At 49.0% G+C, this 18086-nt stretch overlaps 1 protein-coding gene across 2 annotated transcripts; it reads right to left on the minus strand.

The window, feature by feature from the left end:
- Nucleotides 1-1541: 1541 nt before the first annotated feature.
- On the minus strand, nt 1542-13821 carry PPP1R15B (protein phosphatase 1 regulatory subunit 15B). Of its 2 annotated transcripts, none has more exons than XM_040985491.1 (3): nt 11577-13821; nt 8256-8473; nt 1542-1678 (listed from the first exon to the last, which is right to left on the minus strand). In XM_040985491.1, the coding sequence occupies exons 1-3, from the start codon at nt 13416-13418 to the stop codon at nt 1609-1611; spliced, it is 2130 nt and encodes a 709-aa protein (XP_040841425.1). In that variant the 5' UTR covers nt 13419-13821; the 3' UTR covers nt 1542-1608. The 2 variants fall into 2 exon arrangements, 1 of the variants encoding a protein (XP_040841425.1); XR_005884470.1 differs by lacking the exon at nt 1542-1678 and adding an exon at nt 6045-6909 and having other exon boundaries at nt 7044-8473; nt 11577-13820.
- Nucleotides 13822-18086: the final 4265 nt, after the last annotated feature.

The following is an 18086-nucleotide window of genomic DNA, read 5'->3' on the forward strand; positions in this document are numbered from 1 at the left end:
AGCCACCGGGAGGCCTAAGTTGAGCTCTACACACACCCTAAAATGCCAAGAGAACCAGAGAATGGGGGCTCAAGCTATAGTTTAAAAAAAAATCAAGATGAAATTTTTCTTAACTTTTATTTTTCATGATATAGTTTCTTAGGCTCAGCAATTTCCCCGTCCACTATTCCTCTCCCCGCTTGCCCCCTAGTTTTTCCCTAAATTATAACAGTATAGTCCTTCAACAGCGGCCATAATCCATCATTCTGCTATTTCAGCATAAAAATGAATATAAAGATTTATTTATTTTTATTGGGAAGGCAGAACAGATTTACAAAGAAAAAGGTCTTACATACATCATCCTCCCAGCCAGTCACAGGTGCCACAGTGAGTCGGCAGGTGGGACACCACCCCCACCCTCCCCTCCCCCTGCCGGGAATGACCGCCCTGATGCACAGGAATGGAATTCCAAGCTGAGTGCTGAGCATCTGCTGGCTCACTCCCCAAGTGACTGCAGTGGCTAGAGCTGAGCCAATCTGAGGCCTGGAGCCAGGAGCTTCCTCTGAGTCTCCCAAGTGGGAGCTGGGGCCCAAGGCTTTGGGTCACCTTCCACTACTCTTCCTAGGTCCCAAGCAGGGAACGCTCCAACTTCCTCGCAGCCAGTCACAGGTGCCACAGTGAGTCAGCAGGTGGGACGCCACCTGCACCCTCTCCCTCCCCCTGCCGGGAATGACCACCCTGATGCACAGCAGGCTATGCTACCAGCCAGGACACGAACCAGCATCCATATGTGACCCTGGCTCATTCAAGGTGATGATTTAGCCAGGCCTGTGAATATAATTTTAAAAGATAATGTGAGGGCTGGCACCATGGCATAGTAGGATTCATCTAGGGCATCAGTGTCTCATGTGGGCGCCAGTTTGAGTCCTGACTGTCCCACTTCTGGTCCATCTCTCTGCTTACGACTTGGGAAAGCAGTGGAGGATGGAGCAAGCCCTCGCGTCCCTGCACTCCTGTGGGAGCCCAGGGGGAAGCTCCTGGCCCAGCTTCAAATTGGCTGAGCTCCAGCTACTGAGGCAATCTGGGGAGTGAACCAGCATTTTAAAGATTGATCTCTCTTTGTAACTGCTTTTCAAATAAATGATAAATCTTAAAAACACTCTCTCTCACACACACAGGGGGCAGGCACTGTGGCAAATCTGGGACACTCACAGCCCATATCAGAGTGCCAGCTGGAGTTCCAGCCACTCAGCTTCTGACCCACCCTTCTGCTACGGTACCTGGCCCTAGCACTTCGGTTCCTACCACCCTCCAGGGGGACCCGGACGGAGTTCCCAGCTGCTGCTTGCCACCTGGCCCACCCTGACTGTGGTGTGGACCAGCAGATGGGAGTGTTATTTCTCCACCTTATCAAATAAATAATAACCATATGGAAGGCTTACCTCAAAGCAGTACCAGCCACTTTGCTTTCTCAGCTCCTCATCTCAGCTTCTTCTCTGACCCTGAACACCTCTGGAAATATCTGAAAGTTAATTTGGCCTCAAAGTGTAAACATCCATCCCACATTCTGGAGGTAAGACATGCAACATAGTCTGAAGAATCAAGAACTCAGTGAGGTCCTCTCTCCCGCTAGACGGTGCCGCTGGCAAATGCACGGTTCTCCCGCTGTGTGGTCCTCACCCTCCTTTCTGATAAGCAGCTACAGAAAAGGGAAAAATAAAGCAATCATTAAATAAAGGCAGGAGGCAACTGGAACAAAGGAAAGGGCAAGAGATTAAAAACACAGGTCTGGTGTTTTGTGGCACAGTGGGCTATGCCACCATTTGCAACACTGGCATCCCATATTAGGCCACAGGTTTGAGGCCTGGCTTAGTTTGAAATCTGATTCCCTGATAATGTACTGGGAAGGCATCTGAAGATGGCCTAAATGTCTGGGTCCTTATAACCTACATGGAAGGCCTGGGTGGAATTCCTAACTTCTACTTGACTTAACCCCGGCAGTCACAGTCATTTGAAAGTCATTTGAAGAATGAACAAGCGGATGAAAGATCTCTTTCTCCGTCCCTCTCTTTTCTACCTTTCAAAAAGTTTTTGTTTCTGATTTATGTATTTATTTATTTATGTTTGAAACTCAAGAGTTACAGAGAAGGCAAGACAAAGATCTTCCATCTGTTGGTTCATTCCCCAAATGTCTACAAGGGCCAAAGCTTCGAAGCCCTTGAGGCAGTCTGAAGCCAGGAACCAGAAATTTCTTCTAGGTCTGCCACACAGGTGCAGGGTCCCAAGGCACTGGGCCGTCCTCCACTGCTTTCCCAGGCCCTTGGCAGGGAGCTGGATGGGAAGTGGGGCAGCTGGGACTGGAACTAGCGCCCACATGGGAAACCAGCACGTAAGGTGGAGGCCTTAGCCTGCTACGTCATGGCCCTATCTCCCTTTCCCACTCATTGCTACCACACACACACACACACACACACACACACACACACACACACACACACACACACGTAAGATGGAGGCCTTAGCCTGCTACGTCATGGCCCTATCTCCCTTCCCCACTCATTGCTACCACACACACACACATTTTAGTTTTAAAACTTTGAGAATACTTACTTACTCTTACAGAATAAAGTGTCACCTAACTATAGAATCTCACAATAAAGCCAGTTAAGCTCCTCAAACTAAATGTAATTGTGTCACCAGCAGCAAGTGACCAAACAGGCCAAGCGAGGAGCGTAGATGGGTTGAGATGTCCACGCAGCCTGTCAGAGTACCTGGTGACGTCCAGCTCTGCTCCACTCCGGCTTCTTGCCGATCACACACCCCTGGCAGGCAGCATATAGCCCCAAAGGTTGGATTCCTGCCACCATCTACACAGGACCCTGGCTTTGGCCTGGCCCATGCTCAACTGTCAATATTTGAGAAGTGAATAAACAGCCTTACCTTCCAAACAAATTACTCAAACAAAAGCAATGGAAGAAAAAAAAGAACAAAAAGCTACCCAAACCTGAATTACTACAAAGCTGCTTTCCTCACAGTTCAGCACTGCAGAACTTAAACAGACTCAAGTCTCCATAGGCCACAGTACGTCCTCCTCCCGAGTCAAGCAATCCACTTTCCACACACCTGGTTTCCCCTCTTCCTCTGGTCAATCTGAGGGCACGATGGAATCACCTCGGTGGCAACACACAACCCACCCTCAATCCCCATTCACCCTACAACGACTTCTAACTTCTCTGACAAACCTCCCACTGGAGCAGCTTGCATGATGAGTCCCCAGCTGACAGGAGTAGGTGCGATCCTGCCCTAGTGCCTCTTCTTCAGGTCTCATTTCGCTGCTGTGTGCCAAAGCCACGGCTGACCTCTAAAGGTTATACAAGCCTTCAACCTCAGGCCAAGAGCGTTCTGTGCTGATCATAAAGCAGACCAAGTGCTGAAGGAAAGAATCTTAACTACTGCTGCATGATTCCAGACAGCGAATGTTCAATGAAATATCAAAAAACTTCTAGGGAAAGAGAAATCTTTAGCTCCACTCACAGGAGCAGCACACTTTTTTAATGTAGCAAAAACATCTACTATCTACCATGTTATTAATTGAGGTTTTTAAAATATTTTCATTGCAAAGTCAGATATACAGAAAGGAGGAGAGACAGAGGAAGATCTTGAATCTGATGATTCACTCCCCAGGTGACCGCCATAGCTGATGCTGAGCCAAGCCAAAGCAGGAGCCAGGAACTTCTTCCAAGCCTCACACGCAGGTGCAGGGTCCCAAGGGTTTGGGCTGCCTCGACTGCTTTCCCAGGCCACAGGCAAGGAGCTAGATGGGAAGCAGGGCTGCTGGGATTAGAACAAGCACCCATATGGGAACCTGGCTTGTTCAAGGCAAGGACTTTAGCCACTAGGCTGCCACATTGGGCCCCATATTAGCTTGACAAGCCACAAGCACTTTGGGCCAGCAGGTTGGCTCAAATGGCAAATCCTCCACCTCCTAGATCCTATATAGGCACCACTTCATGTTCCAGCTGCTCCACTTCCCACCCAACTTTCTGCATATGGCGTGAGAAAGTAGTCAAGGATGGTCCAAAGCCTTGGGACCCTGCACCCACATGGGAGACTCAGTAGGGGCTCCTGGGTTCGGACTGGCTCAGCTCTGACTATTGTAGCCACTTGGGGAGTAAACCAGCAAGTGTAAGATCTTTCTGTCTCTCCTCCTCTAAATCTGCCTTTCCAATAAAAATCATTTTTTAAAAAGGACATTTTATGTAAAAAAAATTCCTGTATTTTTAGAAAGTACATAAAAATCAAAAGTGAGAGTATATCAGATACCAAATCAAAATTTTTTAGACTTATTTTTATTGGAAAGGCAGATAAACAGAAAGGAGAGACAGAGAGGAAGATCTTCCATCCATTCACTCCCCAAGTGTCTGCATCAGCCAGAACAGAGTCAATCCAAAGCCAAGAGCCAGGAGCCAGGAGCTCTCCCCGGTCTCCCACACGAGTGCAGGGTCCCAAGGCTTTGGACCATCCTCCATTGCTTTCCCAGGCCACAAGCAGGGAGCCTAGAAGGGAAGCGGGGCCGCTGGAACACAAACCAGTGCCCACATGGGATCCCAGCGCATGTAAGTCAGGACTTGAGCCACTAGGCTTCAACTTCGTACAGAAGTCAAGGCTGGCACAATGAATCGATGAATCTACCTTCATTTCTCTTCCTGTAGAGAGCCAAAAACCTCCACCCCAAATGGAAATAAAATTACAACCTGTGTCCATTGCTTGTATTAACTAAGCCTGTTATTTTCTGTTACAGAGAGGAGAGACAGAGAGGAAGATCTTCCGTCCAATGATTCACTCCCCAAGTGAGCGCGACGGTCGATGCTATGCCAATCTGAAGCCAGGAGCCTCTTCCGGGTCTCCCACACGGGTGCAGGGTCCCAAAGCTTTGGGCCGTCCTCTGCTGCTTTCCCGGGCCACAGGCAGGGAGCTGGATGGGGAAGCGGGGCTGCCGGGATTAGAACCGGCGCCCATATGGGATCCCGGCGTGCAAGGTGAGGACCTTTAACCACTTGTGCCACCACGCTGGGCCCGGCCCAAATATTTTTTAAAGACTTACTGTTATTAGCAAAGTAGAGCAGACTCAGAGAGGAGAGACAGAGAAAGATCTTCCTTCCATTCACTGATTTACTCTGCTAATGTTCACAATGGCCAGAGCTGAGCCAATCCAAAACCAGGAGTGAAGACCTTGTTTTAGGTCCTCCACGCATGTCCCAAGGGCCCACAGCTTTTGGGCCATCCTCTGATGCTTTCCCAAGCCACAAGTAGGGAGATGGACAGGAAGTGAGCAGCCCGGACAATCACCTGTACTTGCAATGTCAGGACTGAGGCACTAAGCCACTGCATGAGGCCCAAGTTTTGGTTTTTTACCATCACATTTTTTCAATTTTGTAAATAAAACATCATGGCTTGCCTGACATTTGGATTTTACTTTTTCTATAAACACCATTTTACTATTTTTGCAGAACTGAATAATTTTTTTAAAAATCAATATTAATTTTCTTGAAAGGGACAGTGAGAAAATATTCCCTCTATGGCTCCCTTCCCAAAAGGCTGTGAAGGCGAAGCCAAGAGTCAAGGAACTCATTGGAGTCTCCATGTGGGCGGCCAGGACCCTCTTGTTTGGGCCACCTGCTGCTGGCTCCCGGGCTGTGGAATCAGGCAGCTGGGCCTCTAAGCTAGCTCGCCAACATGGGAGACCAGTTTGCTACAAGCAGTGGCTTAACCTGCAAGACTACGTCAGCCTCAGCTTTGAGCCAATTGTTATAATCAATTTATCAGTTTCTTAAAAGAGGCAAGTATAATTTTTTTTTTTGTATTCTCTTAAAGGCCTAAAATGTGGTTCACAATTTATCTATTTCTCTCCTTAATTAGTACACTTTACACGACCACAGACCGGTCCCGTACTCCTCAACAGTACTTCTATAAAAACACATACATAACCCAGAAATCCCTGTGCATTCCAAAACCAACACAAAATATAATATATATATAATATAAAGATGAACCAACAGGGAACATTTAATTGCAAATATATTTATTATAATGTACAGATTAGCTGTTATATACACAAATAGAATTTTAGCTATAAAATCCTCAACTATTTACATTTTACACTGGATCTGAAGAAGCCAACTCAGAAGTCCTCTTGTTCCCTAACTTCACCTTCCTTAAATTATAAAAAATAAAACCTGATGAAAGTTTCAAGTTACAGATGAAGAGGTGTCTTCACATCTCACCATTCAGAACTGGACAGCTGACCTGTCTGGACAAAACCTTTCCCATGCTACATTTACACGCATAGCACCATTACAAGATTTGAAATGTGTACATGTCCAACCAGGACCTCCAAGGCATTTCTTTCTAGCATTCTTAGGAAAGCAAGAACTGGGATGAAATAGACAAGTTTTTCTCCTTCAGGATAGTTTTAACATGGTCTTTCCGATCACTCTACAGGCGTGTGGCATATGTGAGAATTCCTAACACAGCTTTTGCTCCAGGGGCTGTGAGGCTCTCGTCCCAAGTGAAGATAACCCAGTACTTGGGACAGAAGGGCCAGATTCCTAACACAAAACCTAACCCACGCTTCAGTCTGGTTTTAGAGGAATGCTCACCACTGCCACGGGGATGCCTTCCAAGGGCCATAGGCTTCCTAAGTGTGCCCCTAAAGGGCCTCGGGGCTCAAAAGGGCGCTGCCAAGACTTTGCTGACCTTGCTGGCCTCGCACTCACAGTGTGTGCCCAAGAGATTCCAAACACTAGCACTGCAGGCCAGGTAGCTGAAGACTTGAGGTAGTAACCTGGCAAGCACAGATGAAAACTTCTGCCCCACACTGCAATGCATTCACAAGGAGAGCTCACCTACTCTACTGATGTTCCCCACTACCTATGGGAGGCGGCCCAGGGCACAAACAGCCCCCGTCACTGCACGTTCCCACCCCCTGCACCCCTCGGAGGCACACCACAGACAGAGCGCAGGGCGCCCACGCCAAGTCAAGCAGAGGCCTGAGGCGGCCTTACCTATGGGAGGCGGCCCAGGGCACAAACAGCCCCCGTCACTGCACGTTCCCACCCCCTGCACCCCTCGGAGGCACACCACAGACAGAGCGCAGGGCGCCCACGCCAAGTCAAGCAGAGGCCTGAGGCGGCCTTTCCAGCTGTTACATCTCTAGTTGTACTCTTTCCTTGCAAGTATAGGCCTTGCCATGACTTCTCTCATTAACACAGAATACAATAAACATGGATCTGGAATGAAGTTTCTATTTTATATTTCCAACCTGAAAATTCAGTACTGCCCATCCAAGTTCAGTGTCACCTGACAGGCTTTAAAAGTGACAGTGCTGAGGAACGATATAGTAACACTGCATTTCTGCAAAGACAACACAACCAAACTATGCTGCAATGTCTGCTGCATTCCTCCTTTCATACTTAAAAAAACGAATGCCTATGACACAGCTATTCCATTGTAGGGTGTTTTACAAACTGCTACCTGTCTAAACATACAATGGGAGTTATCTTAACATACAGATCCTTCTCTGAGTTTGCACAGAACAAAATATGTCAGCTGTTACAACCCGGCAGAAAGGCACGGCTTTCCACAGCCATGAGTCCAGCACACGTGGGTTCTGGGGTAACTCCTGGGCACAGCAGAGCTCAACACACAAACCAACAGCCACTGCCCATTTTCTACCAAACTCAGTGTTTGGGGGAAAAAAAGTGACACAGGATAATGTTCTTTAAGCTGGCAATAAACACAAGATCACTTTTTTAGCCGTAAGATAGGCCAAATCAAATCACTAAAATTTCTAAAAATCCAAAGTTCAAAATTCCAGAATGGTGAGGGGGAAAAAAAAATCCCCAAAACAACATAAACAAAAAGCCAAAAGCAAGCTTGAAGTTTTCAGACAGGTATATATAATTTAAATTAGAACTGAAAATAGGCTTTAAGCCCTATAAGTATTATTTCCCTAGAAAGTAAGTTCTGAAAGTGCAAAATTATAACTAAAAAGGTCCCCTTTTCATCTCACACAAGCACAGGACAGGGAGGGTCACGAACGGCACTTCCTTTATTATTAGGGCTGGCTTCAAATGAGGGTGCCTGATGCGATATGCTGCAAAAAGTAATAATAAACCTGATCATTGGCTCCAACTCATTTCTCTTGTAAAAAATGTCACGGACAGCTGCCAATATTTGTTTTAAAAGAAACCAGGCGGGAGGATAGACTGTCTCACTTTTGCTCGGGAGCATTAGGTCTTCTCAAGCATGCTTCCTGCAGTCTGTCGAATGTTCTTTGTCGGTGCTCAAATGTCAAGCAAAAGCCAATAGCATCTTCTGTTTCTCGGATTCGTTTCTGGAATCTGCATCTATCCCTTGCAAATTCTTCCCAGGGTCCTTTGCGATCTTCATCATCGCTTAAGTAATACTCAGTCACTTCTTCAAGGAAGGTCACCTATAAAGTCAAAGAATAATGTTAACAACTCTAGAATCTTGCCGTTAGCATCAAAGTCAGTAACCTTTCATGCCACCAATTCTTTCAGAATATTCCATGTTACAGGAAAACCTGAGTTCTGAGGAGCTGGCATTTGTCTATAACAGCGAACAAACGCCACCCACAGCTTTCACGTATATACTGTGAGTCTCTCATACATCTATCTCCACCAGCGCTATAGAACTCATGTATTACTTTAACGATCTTTAACATACTCAAACGAAATGTCAAAGCCAGTCGTTAGGCTTTTTATTAATAAAATGAAAACAGATGAGAAACAGATTTTTATATAGTCAAGCCCTGGTTTTGTTTTGTTTTTTTTAAAGATCTGTTTTCATTGGAAAGTCAAATTTACAGAGACAGAAAACTTCCATCTGCTGGTTCACCTTCCAACTCCACCTTCCAGCTGGAGCTGAGCCAATCCAAAGCCAGGAGCCTGGAGCTTCTTCCAGGTCTCCCACGGTTGCAGGGTCCCGAGGCTTTGGGCCGTCCTCAACTGGTTTCTCAGGCCACAAGCAGGGAGCTGGATGGGAAGCGGGGCTGCCGGGATACAAACAGGCACCCATATGGGATCCCAGCGCATGCAAGGTGAGGATTTAGCCACCAGGCTACCACACCAGGCTCCCTACTGGTTTTTAGTCCATAGGGAAATATAGCCTGATACTCTTTCCCAAAAATAACAACCTTTCAAAAATAAGCTACTACATTTCTCAAAGTAAAAGTTTCCATCGGAGTCTGAAGGCTTTAACATCCCTAATTTTCATTCTTTTCCCTTTACAAAAAAATTCCCATTTCTCTTTCCAATCTTTAGGTTATTAGTATGATACTATTTCTACCGTCTTTCATGATCAGATGATAAATGATGAACTAGCTTAGTGCAGCAAAGAATCCTATAGTGAAGAGGAATAAATATGCCATCACGCTGTCACTGTACTCTTGAAAACAGACCGAGTGTCCCTCACCCAAAATGCTTGGGATGCAGAAGTGTTTGAGTTCCCCAGATTTGAGAAGAATTGTGTAGACTCCATCAACTGAGCATCCTTCATCTGAAAATTACAACTGTGAAAAGCTCCACAATCCAAAACTCAAAAAGCAAAGTGACAGAGACAGCAACCTTCCACCTGCTGCAGCTGGATGGCTGCAAAAGCCCAAGGTGGCACCAAGTGAGCCAGGAGCCAGGAGCTCCACTGGGTTCCCCACGGATGGCAGAACTCAAGCACTTGGACCAGCTTCAGTTACTTTCCAGGCACGCAGGAGGCAGCAGGATCAGAGCACAAAGCCAAAGCCTCTTCAGTGTCAGGCTGATGCTCAAACACTGTGGGCTGAGAGCACTTCCGCTTTCTGGATTAAGGATGCTTAATCTGTGAAAGAAATTGTGACTATTGTAATATGGATGATGGCATATAACGAGTGACATTACCCACTCATTCTACTTCCTTTATAATGGCTTCTAAAATATCAAACTCCAACCGTAAATACTTTAAAATCTGTTCAACAGTTACATCAGATAATCCCACAGTGACCTCCAGCTTTCATTCCCTTTACATCAGGCTGGGAAATGCCCCCGAGGACAATTAGCAGGTATGTAATACCTTACTAACTATTGCATTCCAGCCATTATTTGATTGTGCCACTAAAATAAATAATAATAATCTTTACCATATGCCAAGCTCTTTGCAAAGTCTTGCAATAATCTCCTTTAATCCTTACCTCAATCTTAGGAATTCTGTACAGAAAAGGAAACGGAGGCAAAATGACTTACCCAAATCACATGGCTGTCAGGATTCAAGTGAACAGAGCCTGGCCCCACCATTATCCCCAAATGTGCAAACAGCAGTCAAAGACTGCCAACTATTACCATGTTTAGATATATCTTCGCTAAATTTTATTTCTGGTACAACACTCGTATCTACTTGGCCCCTTTCATTTTACTTAGTGAGCTGAAATGGGCCACTTAAGTGCAAGAAACGTATGCATGTGCAGTCGGCATAACCTCCACCAGAGCAAAGCAATCGAGGCCATGAGACCCCAGGCCCCAGGTCCGTGCGTCCTAAACACCGAGCATGGAGCAAACGGGTCTCCAGCTGCCAAGTTCTCACCCTGACCAGTCTCCCGCTCCAACCAGGCCCCTTAACAGGATCCGGAGCAGCTCATTTCTTATCAGGGCATGTACAAAGTAGGAGCCACAAGTCAGTGTTCCCACGACTCCCTGTGTCTGTGGCAGGACTACCATGTGGGCAAAGCCTGCAGCCACAGTCCCACCCACCTGAAGCTGCAGGTCCTGAGGCCAACCATCACCTGGCTCCTTCTAGAGAGGGGCACAAGGGAGTCCAGAACTTTCCCTCTACAACAAAACATCACTGTGTTTGAGGGGATTTTCAACTGCTAACTCCAGCTGAATACACAATTCAGAGGTGATGCTCTCAAAGAAACTTTTCAAAAATTAACCTAGAACAGCAAGGAATCACCACCAAGTGACACATCACTGTGTACTGTGATTTCACTGTAGCTGCCCACTGCCAAACAATACTACACCTGGCAGCAAGGCAATGCCAGTCCTATAGAAAGCAAAACCATGTAATGTCAGCATTTCCTGATACAAAAATTCACACTTTCGCTCATGGCAAACAACCAGACAAATCTGACATGCTACTTGGAACCACCATCCCCTTGGGGTCTAATGGTCAAGAACCAAGACACGTGAGCTTGCAAACAACACACTAGTGTTTGCAAACGCACCTCACTTAAGACTGCTGTAAATCCCCATGGCTCCAACAGATAGGCAACCTCTGGACCCTCTCTCAACCTCAGCCCCTGAACTACCGAATCCTGTAAACACATGGCTTCCTATTTCTGTTCCCCAAACCTGAGTGAACAATTGGAGCTCACAGGCCCGGCCCAGCTGGCAACAATGCATGGTGCCTTCAAAGGAGCACCCATCTGGGACCTCCCCAATCCCTGTACACAGCTCCAGGCCTTCCTCAGGAACAGGTGCCAACACGCCTCCAGACAGCCCAGCTGCCTAAGGGCCGCTACATCCACACCCAACAAAGAAAACACAAACCTTTCTTTTGATTGGTGAGCGTCTTTCTCCAGAAAGACCCCCACACCGAGTCCGGCCCCGGCCCCGGCGTCTACTTTCTCGGCTGTCCGAGAGCTGCACCTTACAAGTAAGCAAGGTGTGACTCTCCGAGGTGACCACAATGCACTCCGGTGGCTGCCGGGCGTCGGAACAGCCCTGCCCACTTTTCCCTGCAGTTTGGAAGGGAGCCTTAAAATTGAACAGGTTGTAGGGGTCGTCGGAATGGCAAAAAGAGTCCCACAGCTGCAGACTCTCCGCCTCGTCCACACTGCAGTCCCACTCATCCTCCTCCTCCTCCTCCCCGTCCTCGGATTCGGAGCTAGGCTCGGGGGTCTCGGGGAGGCTCCCAGCCTGGGGCACAGCCTCCAGCTCACAAGGCTCAGCCCAGTCTGGCACGGCCGCGGCAGGGTCCGCAGGGGCACTTTTGGCAGCCGTCTGCAGCGTGGCTGTGAAGTTCTGGAGGCTGTAGGGGTCTACACTGTAGAAGGAGTTCCAGAGGGGAAGGTCCTCCGGGTCCCCTTCGGGCTCTGACTCGGACAAGGAGCCATCACTGCCGAAGCCGTCGTCCTCAGCCTCCTCATCCCAGCCTTCTCCCTCGGAATCAGAGCTGCTCTCCGGGTCACTGGTGGCACCCCCCAAAATGTAATCTATTAGTTTGTTGCTACACGCCGGCCTGGCCGCGGCGGGCAGCTCCTCCTCTGGGGACTCCCCAGCCTCCCTGCCCAGGGGCACCTCGCACGAAGCACAGCTGCCCAAAGCACCCTCTTCCGTCCACAGTTCTAGGCCGTCCTCACTGGGCTCCGGGGAGGCTCCGGAAACGAGACCTCCGGCCGGGGGAACACCCTGGGCCGCGTCCCCTCCGCAGCCTTGCTGCTCCAGGCGGAGAAGGTTGTGTTCCTCCTCCAGGCTGTGGTAGCCGTGGTCCTGCTCCGGGGTGGGCAAGTCCTGCCCCTTGCCGGCCTGTTGGAGGAATTCCAGCCGTTTCATTCGCAGATGGTGGATCTCGGGCAGGCCTTCCTGGGACGGAGGTGGACACGCCTGCCACGAGGCTAGGGGCTGCTCTGCAGACAGCGGCTGGGGCTCGCCTGGCTCCTCCGAAAAGCAGCTGCTCGCGGAGGCCAGGCTCTGGACGTCCATCCGCTGGCCACTTCCGCTGCTGCGCCGGCAGCCCACCTGCACCCAGGGGAGGCAGTCCAGATAGGAAGAAGGGCTCAGCATGTAGGAGACTACACTGACACTGGCCAAGCGCTGAATGCTCCGAGGCCCGGAGGGCGAAGAACCCAGCTCCCGGTCAGCAAACAGACGGGCCTCCAGGGCACCGGGCAGCAGCTGCTCCAAGAGAAACGGGTGCACGGCAGGGTTCAGTCCGCTGCCCTTGGCTTTGAGTCCCAAGTCCAGATCAGAGGCCGGGCACTGCCAGTGGAGCTCCTCCTCCAGCCAACCCAGAGTGCTGGGGACCGAGTGGTCCGGGGGGTCGGCAGAGGGGTCGGCTGCCTCCTCTCGCCCCCGCCAGCTTCTCAGGGCGCTGTACCGGCCGGCTAAGCCCAACCACCTGGTCGGAAGCAGAGCACCGAAGAGATGGCTCCAAAGCAGCACTTTCTGAAGCAAGCCGGGCAGCGGCGCCAACAGCTGGGCCAGCAGCTTTGACCAGTAGCCGGGCCGGGCGTCGGAAGGCAAAGCGGCGTCCCCGGAGCTCTGCGGCGCGGCCGTGGGGAACTTGGACCCGGCTGCTTCCGACCGCCAAGGCAGGAAGCCGGGCAGCCGGCACCAGGCGCGGGCCCGAGGCCCAGGCCGCGAGCTGTGCGATCCCGGATCCATCTCCATCTTCTCGGCAGTTTTCTCAGCGAAGGAACAAGTCGGCGGGACGCGAGGAGACTTAGGCAGTTCCGGCCCCACCCCGCAGTCGAGTCAGGGCTCCGGGCCGAACCCCGCGCCGGCAGAGAAGCCACAGAGGGCGGCGGCTTCGGCCGCGGACGCTACAACACAGACTCGAACGGCCCGCGCAGCAGGCGGCCATCCTAGCGGGAAGCCGGCGTCTAGGTCTGCTCAGGCCGCAGCGGCATAGGCAGCAGTCCTCTCCAGCAGCGGCGACAGCGACTTTCCCCGAGCAGTACGACACCGGAAGGGCTGGGGAAAAAATGCCCGGAGCGACGGCCGGCAACGCTCAAAATGGCCGCAGATCCAGCGCACCGAGGACTAGGCTGGGGTCCCGGATGAGATGCAAACAGGCCGAGCATCTGCGCACGCACTCTCGCGCCGCCCTACGCCATTTCTAGAGCTCCGGGGGGCGGGCCTTCGCGCACTTCCGTGTGGCCGCTGATTGGTTCCGCCCGATGTCCCTGTCGGCTTCCTTACTGTAGTACGCGGGAGGTTGCATCAGCCGAGGCAGGGCTCTGCGCCTGCGCGAGGGTTAGCCTGTGGATTTGCTGCGAGGGAGCCCCCAGGGCTCTTCTGGGAAGGTGTAGGGACGACGAGGGGAAAGTTCACCAGAGAAGTCCCCGAGCCCTCGTGGCGGCCGAATTCAGGCCTCGTGTAATGATGTGTGCGGGGGCGTGTAGCGTGTTTGAATGCTCGGCCGACCCTCAGCCTCATACCAGGCTGTTGAGAGTTGTTGGGCAAGGCCAAATCCCCAGCAGTGAATGATGATAAGAGTGGGAAAATAAGTCAGGTGAGAGTTGACTCAGTGCATCGCATGCCTGCCCCTTCCGCCGCAGGGAGCTGTTTGAGATAGCTTGAGGTCTTTGAACTCAAGAATATTTCAGGAACTTCGTGAAAAATGGAATTAAACCTGTTGGTTTTGACGTAAAACCATTTTGAAACCCATGTAGGTTTTTCATAGTACGTGTTTTTTGGCGAACACAGCCCATGTCGATGAAAATGGCTTCGCACCCGAGGCGTGTGGAGCCACGTGAAGTCACAGAGGTTGCAGTCCCGGGAACTGCCCGTCCCCTCCTCTGCTTCCAGACCCAAAGACACACATTAGTGTTGAGCATCATTGGCTGGCAGTGGCTGTATGTGGTTCTCTCCTGAGAGGCTGGCCTCGGTTCATCTTGGTCAGAACTGGTCGTGGACATTCCTGAAGAGAAGCACGCTGTTAACCACGGAAGGACCACAGAAGGGCTTGTGGGAGCCGGGCAGGCCTCTGTTGCCCCAACAGCCACTTTTTTGCTAGGAAACCAAGAAGTCCTTGATGTCTGTTGTGCTTTCTGGTTCTGTTGTCCACATCTCTCTGGCTATATCCCGTGTCTGAGAACTTAAGGAAAAAAATGATGCAGTAAAAGGGTCCCTTTTAATATGGCAAGGAAGTCTCAGGGATGCAAAGTCCTGGGAGCATCTATCTTAACACCTTAAGGTAAAGGTAGTAATCCCTCTCCCAGTGGGTTGGTGAGAGAGCTGTGTTCTTAATACAGCGCCCAGCCACACAGCATGGGGCGTGCACACTGGTTAATATTCTTGGGCCGTTCTCCTTTACAATCGCGAATTGTTTCCCGTTGTGCAAGGATAAGGGCCGTGTTGATTCTGCTTCTGTACGATTTTAGTGTCATTGTAGTCACTCCCTCCGCGCAGGTTATCCCCAGGAATGGTGTTCTTTCCTCACTGTTGATGCTTGGCCAGGCTTCACCGTCTCCAGGGCCATACCAGGCCAAAGCCAAGAGCCAGGGACTCATTTGGGGTCTCCCACGTGGGTGGCAGAAGGCATTACCTGCTGTCTCCCATGGCTTCCCCCCACAGGAAGCTGGCCTCTGAATTAGAGTCAGGATTCAAATCTAGGTGACCCCAAGGTGGGAATCAGGCATGCAAGGGTGGTATTTTTATATGAATTCTAAGTTCTTTTTCTGACTCATCTGTGTGTGAAGTGCGGAGTGATATCTGTTTTTTTTTTTTAAAGTTAAAAAATGTATAGCACCATGAACTTAAACAAAATGTACTACATAGCTAATGTATCGAAAAAGAAATGAAAGAGAAAATACAAAAGCTTCTTGGGTAAAATGATGCTACTATGTGATCTATGAATCAGTGAAGAATTTGATAAGAGAAAGGAAGCTATTTGGAAAAAATGAAAATAAAAACAAAAATATCAAAACCTATGGGTTACAGCAAAACCAGTATGGAGAAGATTATTGACCTTAAAATTTGCATGAAGGCCGCCCTATATCAGAGAGAACCTGTAGTATTTGTCCTTTGGGGGTTGACTTATTTCACTGAGCCTAATGGTCTCTAGTTGGGACCATCTTGTGTGGTATGATTTCATTCTTTTTTAATGGCCGAGTAGTATTCTATGGAGTAGATGTATGGCATGGTGTCATGAGAGGCTTTATGATAAATGATCTGAAATATATCAAATGTAGATCAGCTAGATATTCCAGCTGTTTAATATTAATTCAAATACTAAAAACATTTGGGGGGGAAGTTCAACAATACAGTTTGAATAAATGTCTTCAAAAAACATTTTTCTTTTTTTTTATGAGATTTATTTTTATTGGAAAGACAGATATACAGAGAGGCGGAAAGACAGAGAGGAAGATCTTCCCTCCGATGATTCACTCACCAAGTGAGGACAACAGCTGGAGCTTAGCCAATCCAAAGCCAGGAGCTAGGAGCTCTTCTGAGTCTCCTACGCGGGTGCAGGGTTCCAAGGCTTTGGGCCATCCTCAACTGCTTTCCCAGGCCACAAGCAGGGAGCTGGATGGGAAGCAGGGCCGCCAGGATTAGAACCAGTACCCATATGGGATCGCAGGCATGCAAGGAGTGGACTTTAACCACTATGCTATCGCGCCAGGCCCAAAAATATTTTTCTATTTTAAAATGTTTGTATGTGTTAAGATGCAGTAGTTTATCTTGTGTCTCATTTTTGAGTTCTGAAATAGTAAATATTGATGAATAATGATCCACATAGAATTATTTGGGGAACTCAGTAACTTTCAAGAGTTACAAGATGTTCTTTTTTTTTTTTTAAAGGTTTTTAAATTTTTATTGGAAAGGCAGAGAGAAAGATCTTCCGACTGCTAATTCACTCATTAAGGGGCCACAATGGCCAGAGCTGAGTGAACCAGAAGCCAGGAGCCTCCTCCATGCATGTCACATGGGTGCAGGGTCCCAAAGCTTTTCTTAGGCCATAAGCAGGGAACTGAAAGGACAGTGGAGCAGCTGGGACACAAACTGATGCCAATATGGGATCCTGGCACATGCAAAGCAAGAATTGAGTCACCCAGCCATCATGCCAGGCTGAGGGCAAAATGTGTATATATATGTGTGTATATATATATATATAAATAAAATACATTTTTTAAAGATTTATTTTATTTCTATTGGGAAGTTCCATATACAGAGAGAAGAGACAGAGAAGAGGATCCGTCTGATGATTCACTCCCCAATCGGCTGACCTGAAGCCAGGAGCCCAGAGCCTCTTCCAGGTATCCAACGCAGGTGCAGGGTCCCAGGACTTGGGGCCGAGGACTTTGGCTGCTAGGCTACTGCACTGGGCCAAAAGATATATTTTTAAGGTTTATTTTATTTTTATTGGAAAGTCATATATACATGGAGGAAGATCTTCCCTCTGTTAATTCATTCCCCAAGCAGCTGCAACGACTGGAGCTACACTGATCCTGGCACGTGCAAGGTGAGGACTACTGCTCTGGGCCCAAGGGCAAAATATTTTAAGGGTTACTAATTGAGCATGTTGACAGGTACACAATAGGTGACCCATAGATGCTTGTCGGATGAGTAGAAGAGTAATATCTTAATTGCATCCTCCAATGACCAAGCCTCTTTCATTTCCTAACTCTCCTCTCTGTGTAGATCTGCCTTTCCAATAAAAATAAGTAAAACTAAAACAAAACAACAACAACAAAGAAAAACTTACTGAGTGGGTCACTAGTCCCCCATCTGTTCTTTAGCCATACACTTTTTTTTTTTAATGAATTATTTATTTGAAAGTTACAGTGAGAGAGTGAGCTTATCTGCTGGTTTACTCCCCAAATGGCCACAGTGGCCAGAAGTGTACCAAGTCAAAGGCTCCACGACATTCTTCTTGGTCTCCCACACACCTGCAGGCAGCCACACACTTGGGCTCATCTGCTGCTTTCTCAGGTGCATTAGCAGGGAGTTTGGATTATAAGCAAAGCAGCTGGTTCTCAAACCGGCACCCACATAGGATACTGGCATTGCAGGTGGTGCCTTAATGTGCTGTGTCACGGTGCTGGTCCCAGACACACTGTGTTCTTCCTTATCTTGAAAGTTGTTCTGGGGTGGGTCAGGCATGTGGAGCACAACTCCGTTTTATTGGCCAGTTTTGGCTGAGTGGAACAAGCAGCCCACTTCCCCTTTCTCGCTGCCCCCCCCCCCGCCCCCTAGCTGCTTTTAAAGCAGCCAGCACCATCTTTATTCTGTGGGTGGCCAGTGTGCCCATCGGGTGTTGGGCTTTGCCTGCTGGCTACCCAATGATAAGCTCTGGGGACTTGGGGGTGACAAAATATTGCCTAAGGACATTCA

Source organism: Ochotona curzoniae, unplaced genomic scaffold (assembly GCF_017591425.1).
Source record: "Ochotona curzoniae isolate NIBS_2020 unplaced genomic scaffold, NIBS_Ocur_1.0 contig_430, whole genome shotgun sequence".
Taxonomy (NCBI): domain Eukaryota; kingdom Metazoa; phylum Chordata; class Mammalia; order Lagomorpha; family Ochotonidae; genus Ochotona; species Ochotona curzoniae.

Bases quoted from the DNA above. Each gene is read 5' to 3' on its own strand.
- PPP1R15B (XM_040985491.1), bottom strand. From the start codon at position 13,418: ATGGAGATGGATCCGGGATCGCACAGCTCGCGGCCTGGGCCTCGGGCC. The intron at 8,474-11,576 runs GTTTGTGTTTTC...TTGACTTTATAG, and splicing joins GCTCACCAATCAAAAGAAAG to GTGACCTTCCTTGAAGAAGT. The intron at 1,679-8,255 runs GTGAGACAGTCT...CCTTTTCTGTAG, and splicing joins CCTAATGCTCCCGAGCAAAA to CTGCTTATCAGAAAGGAGGG.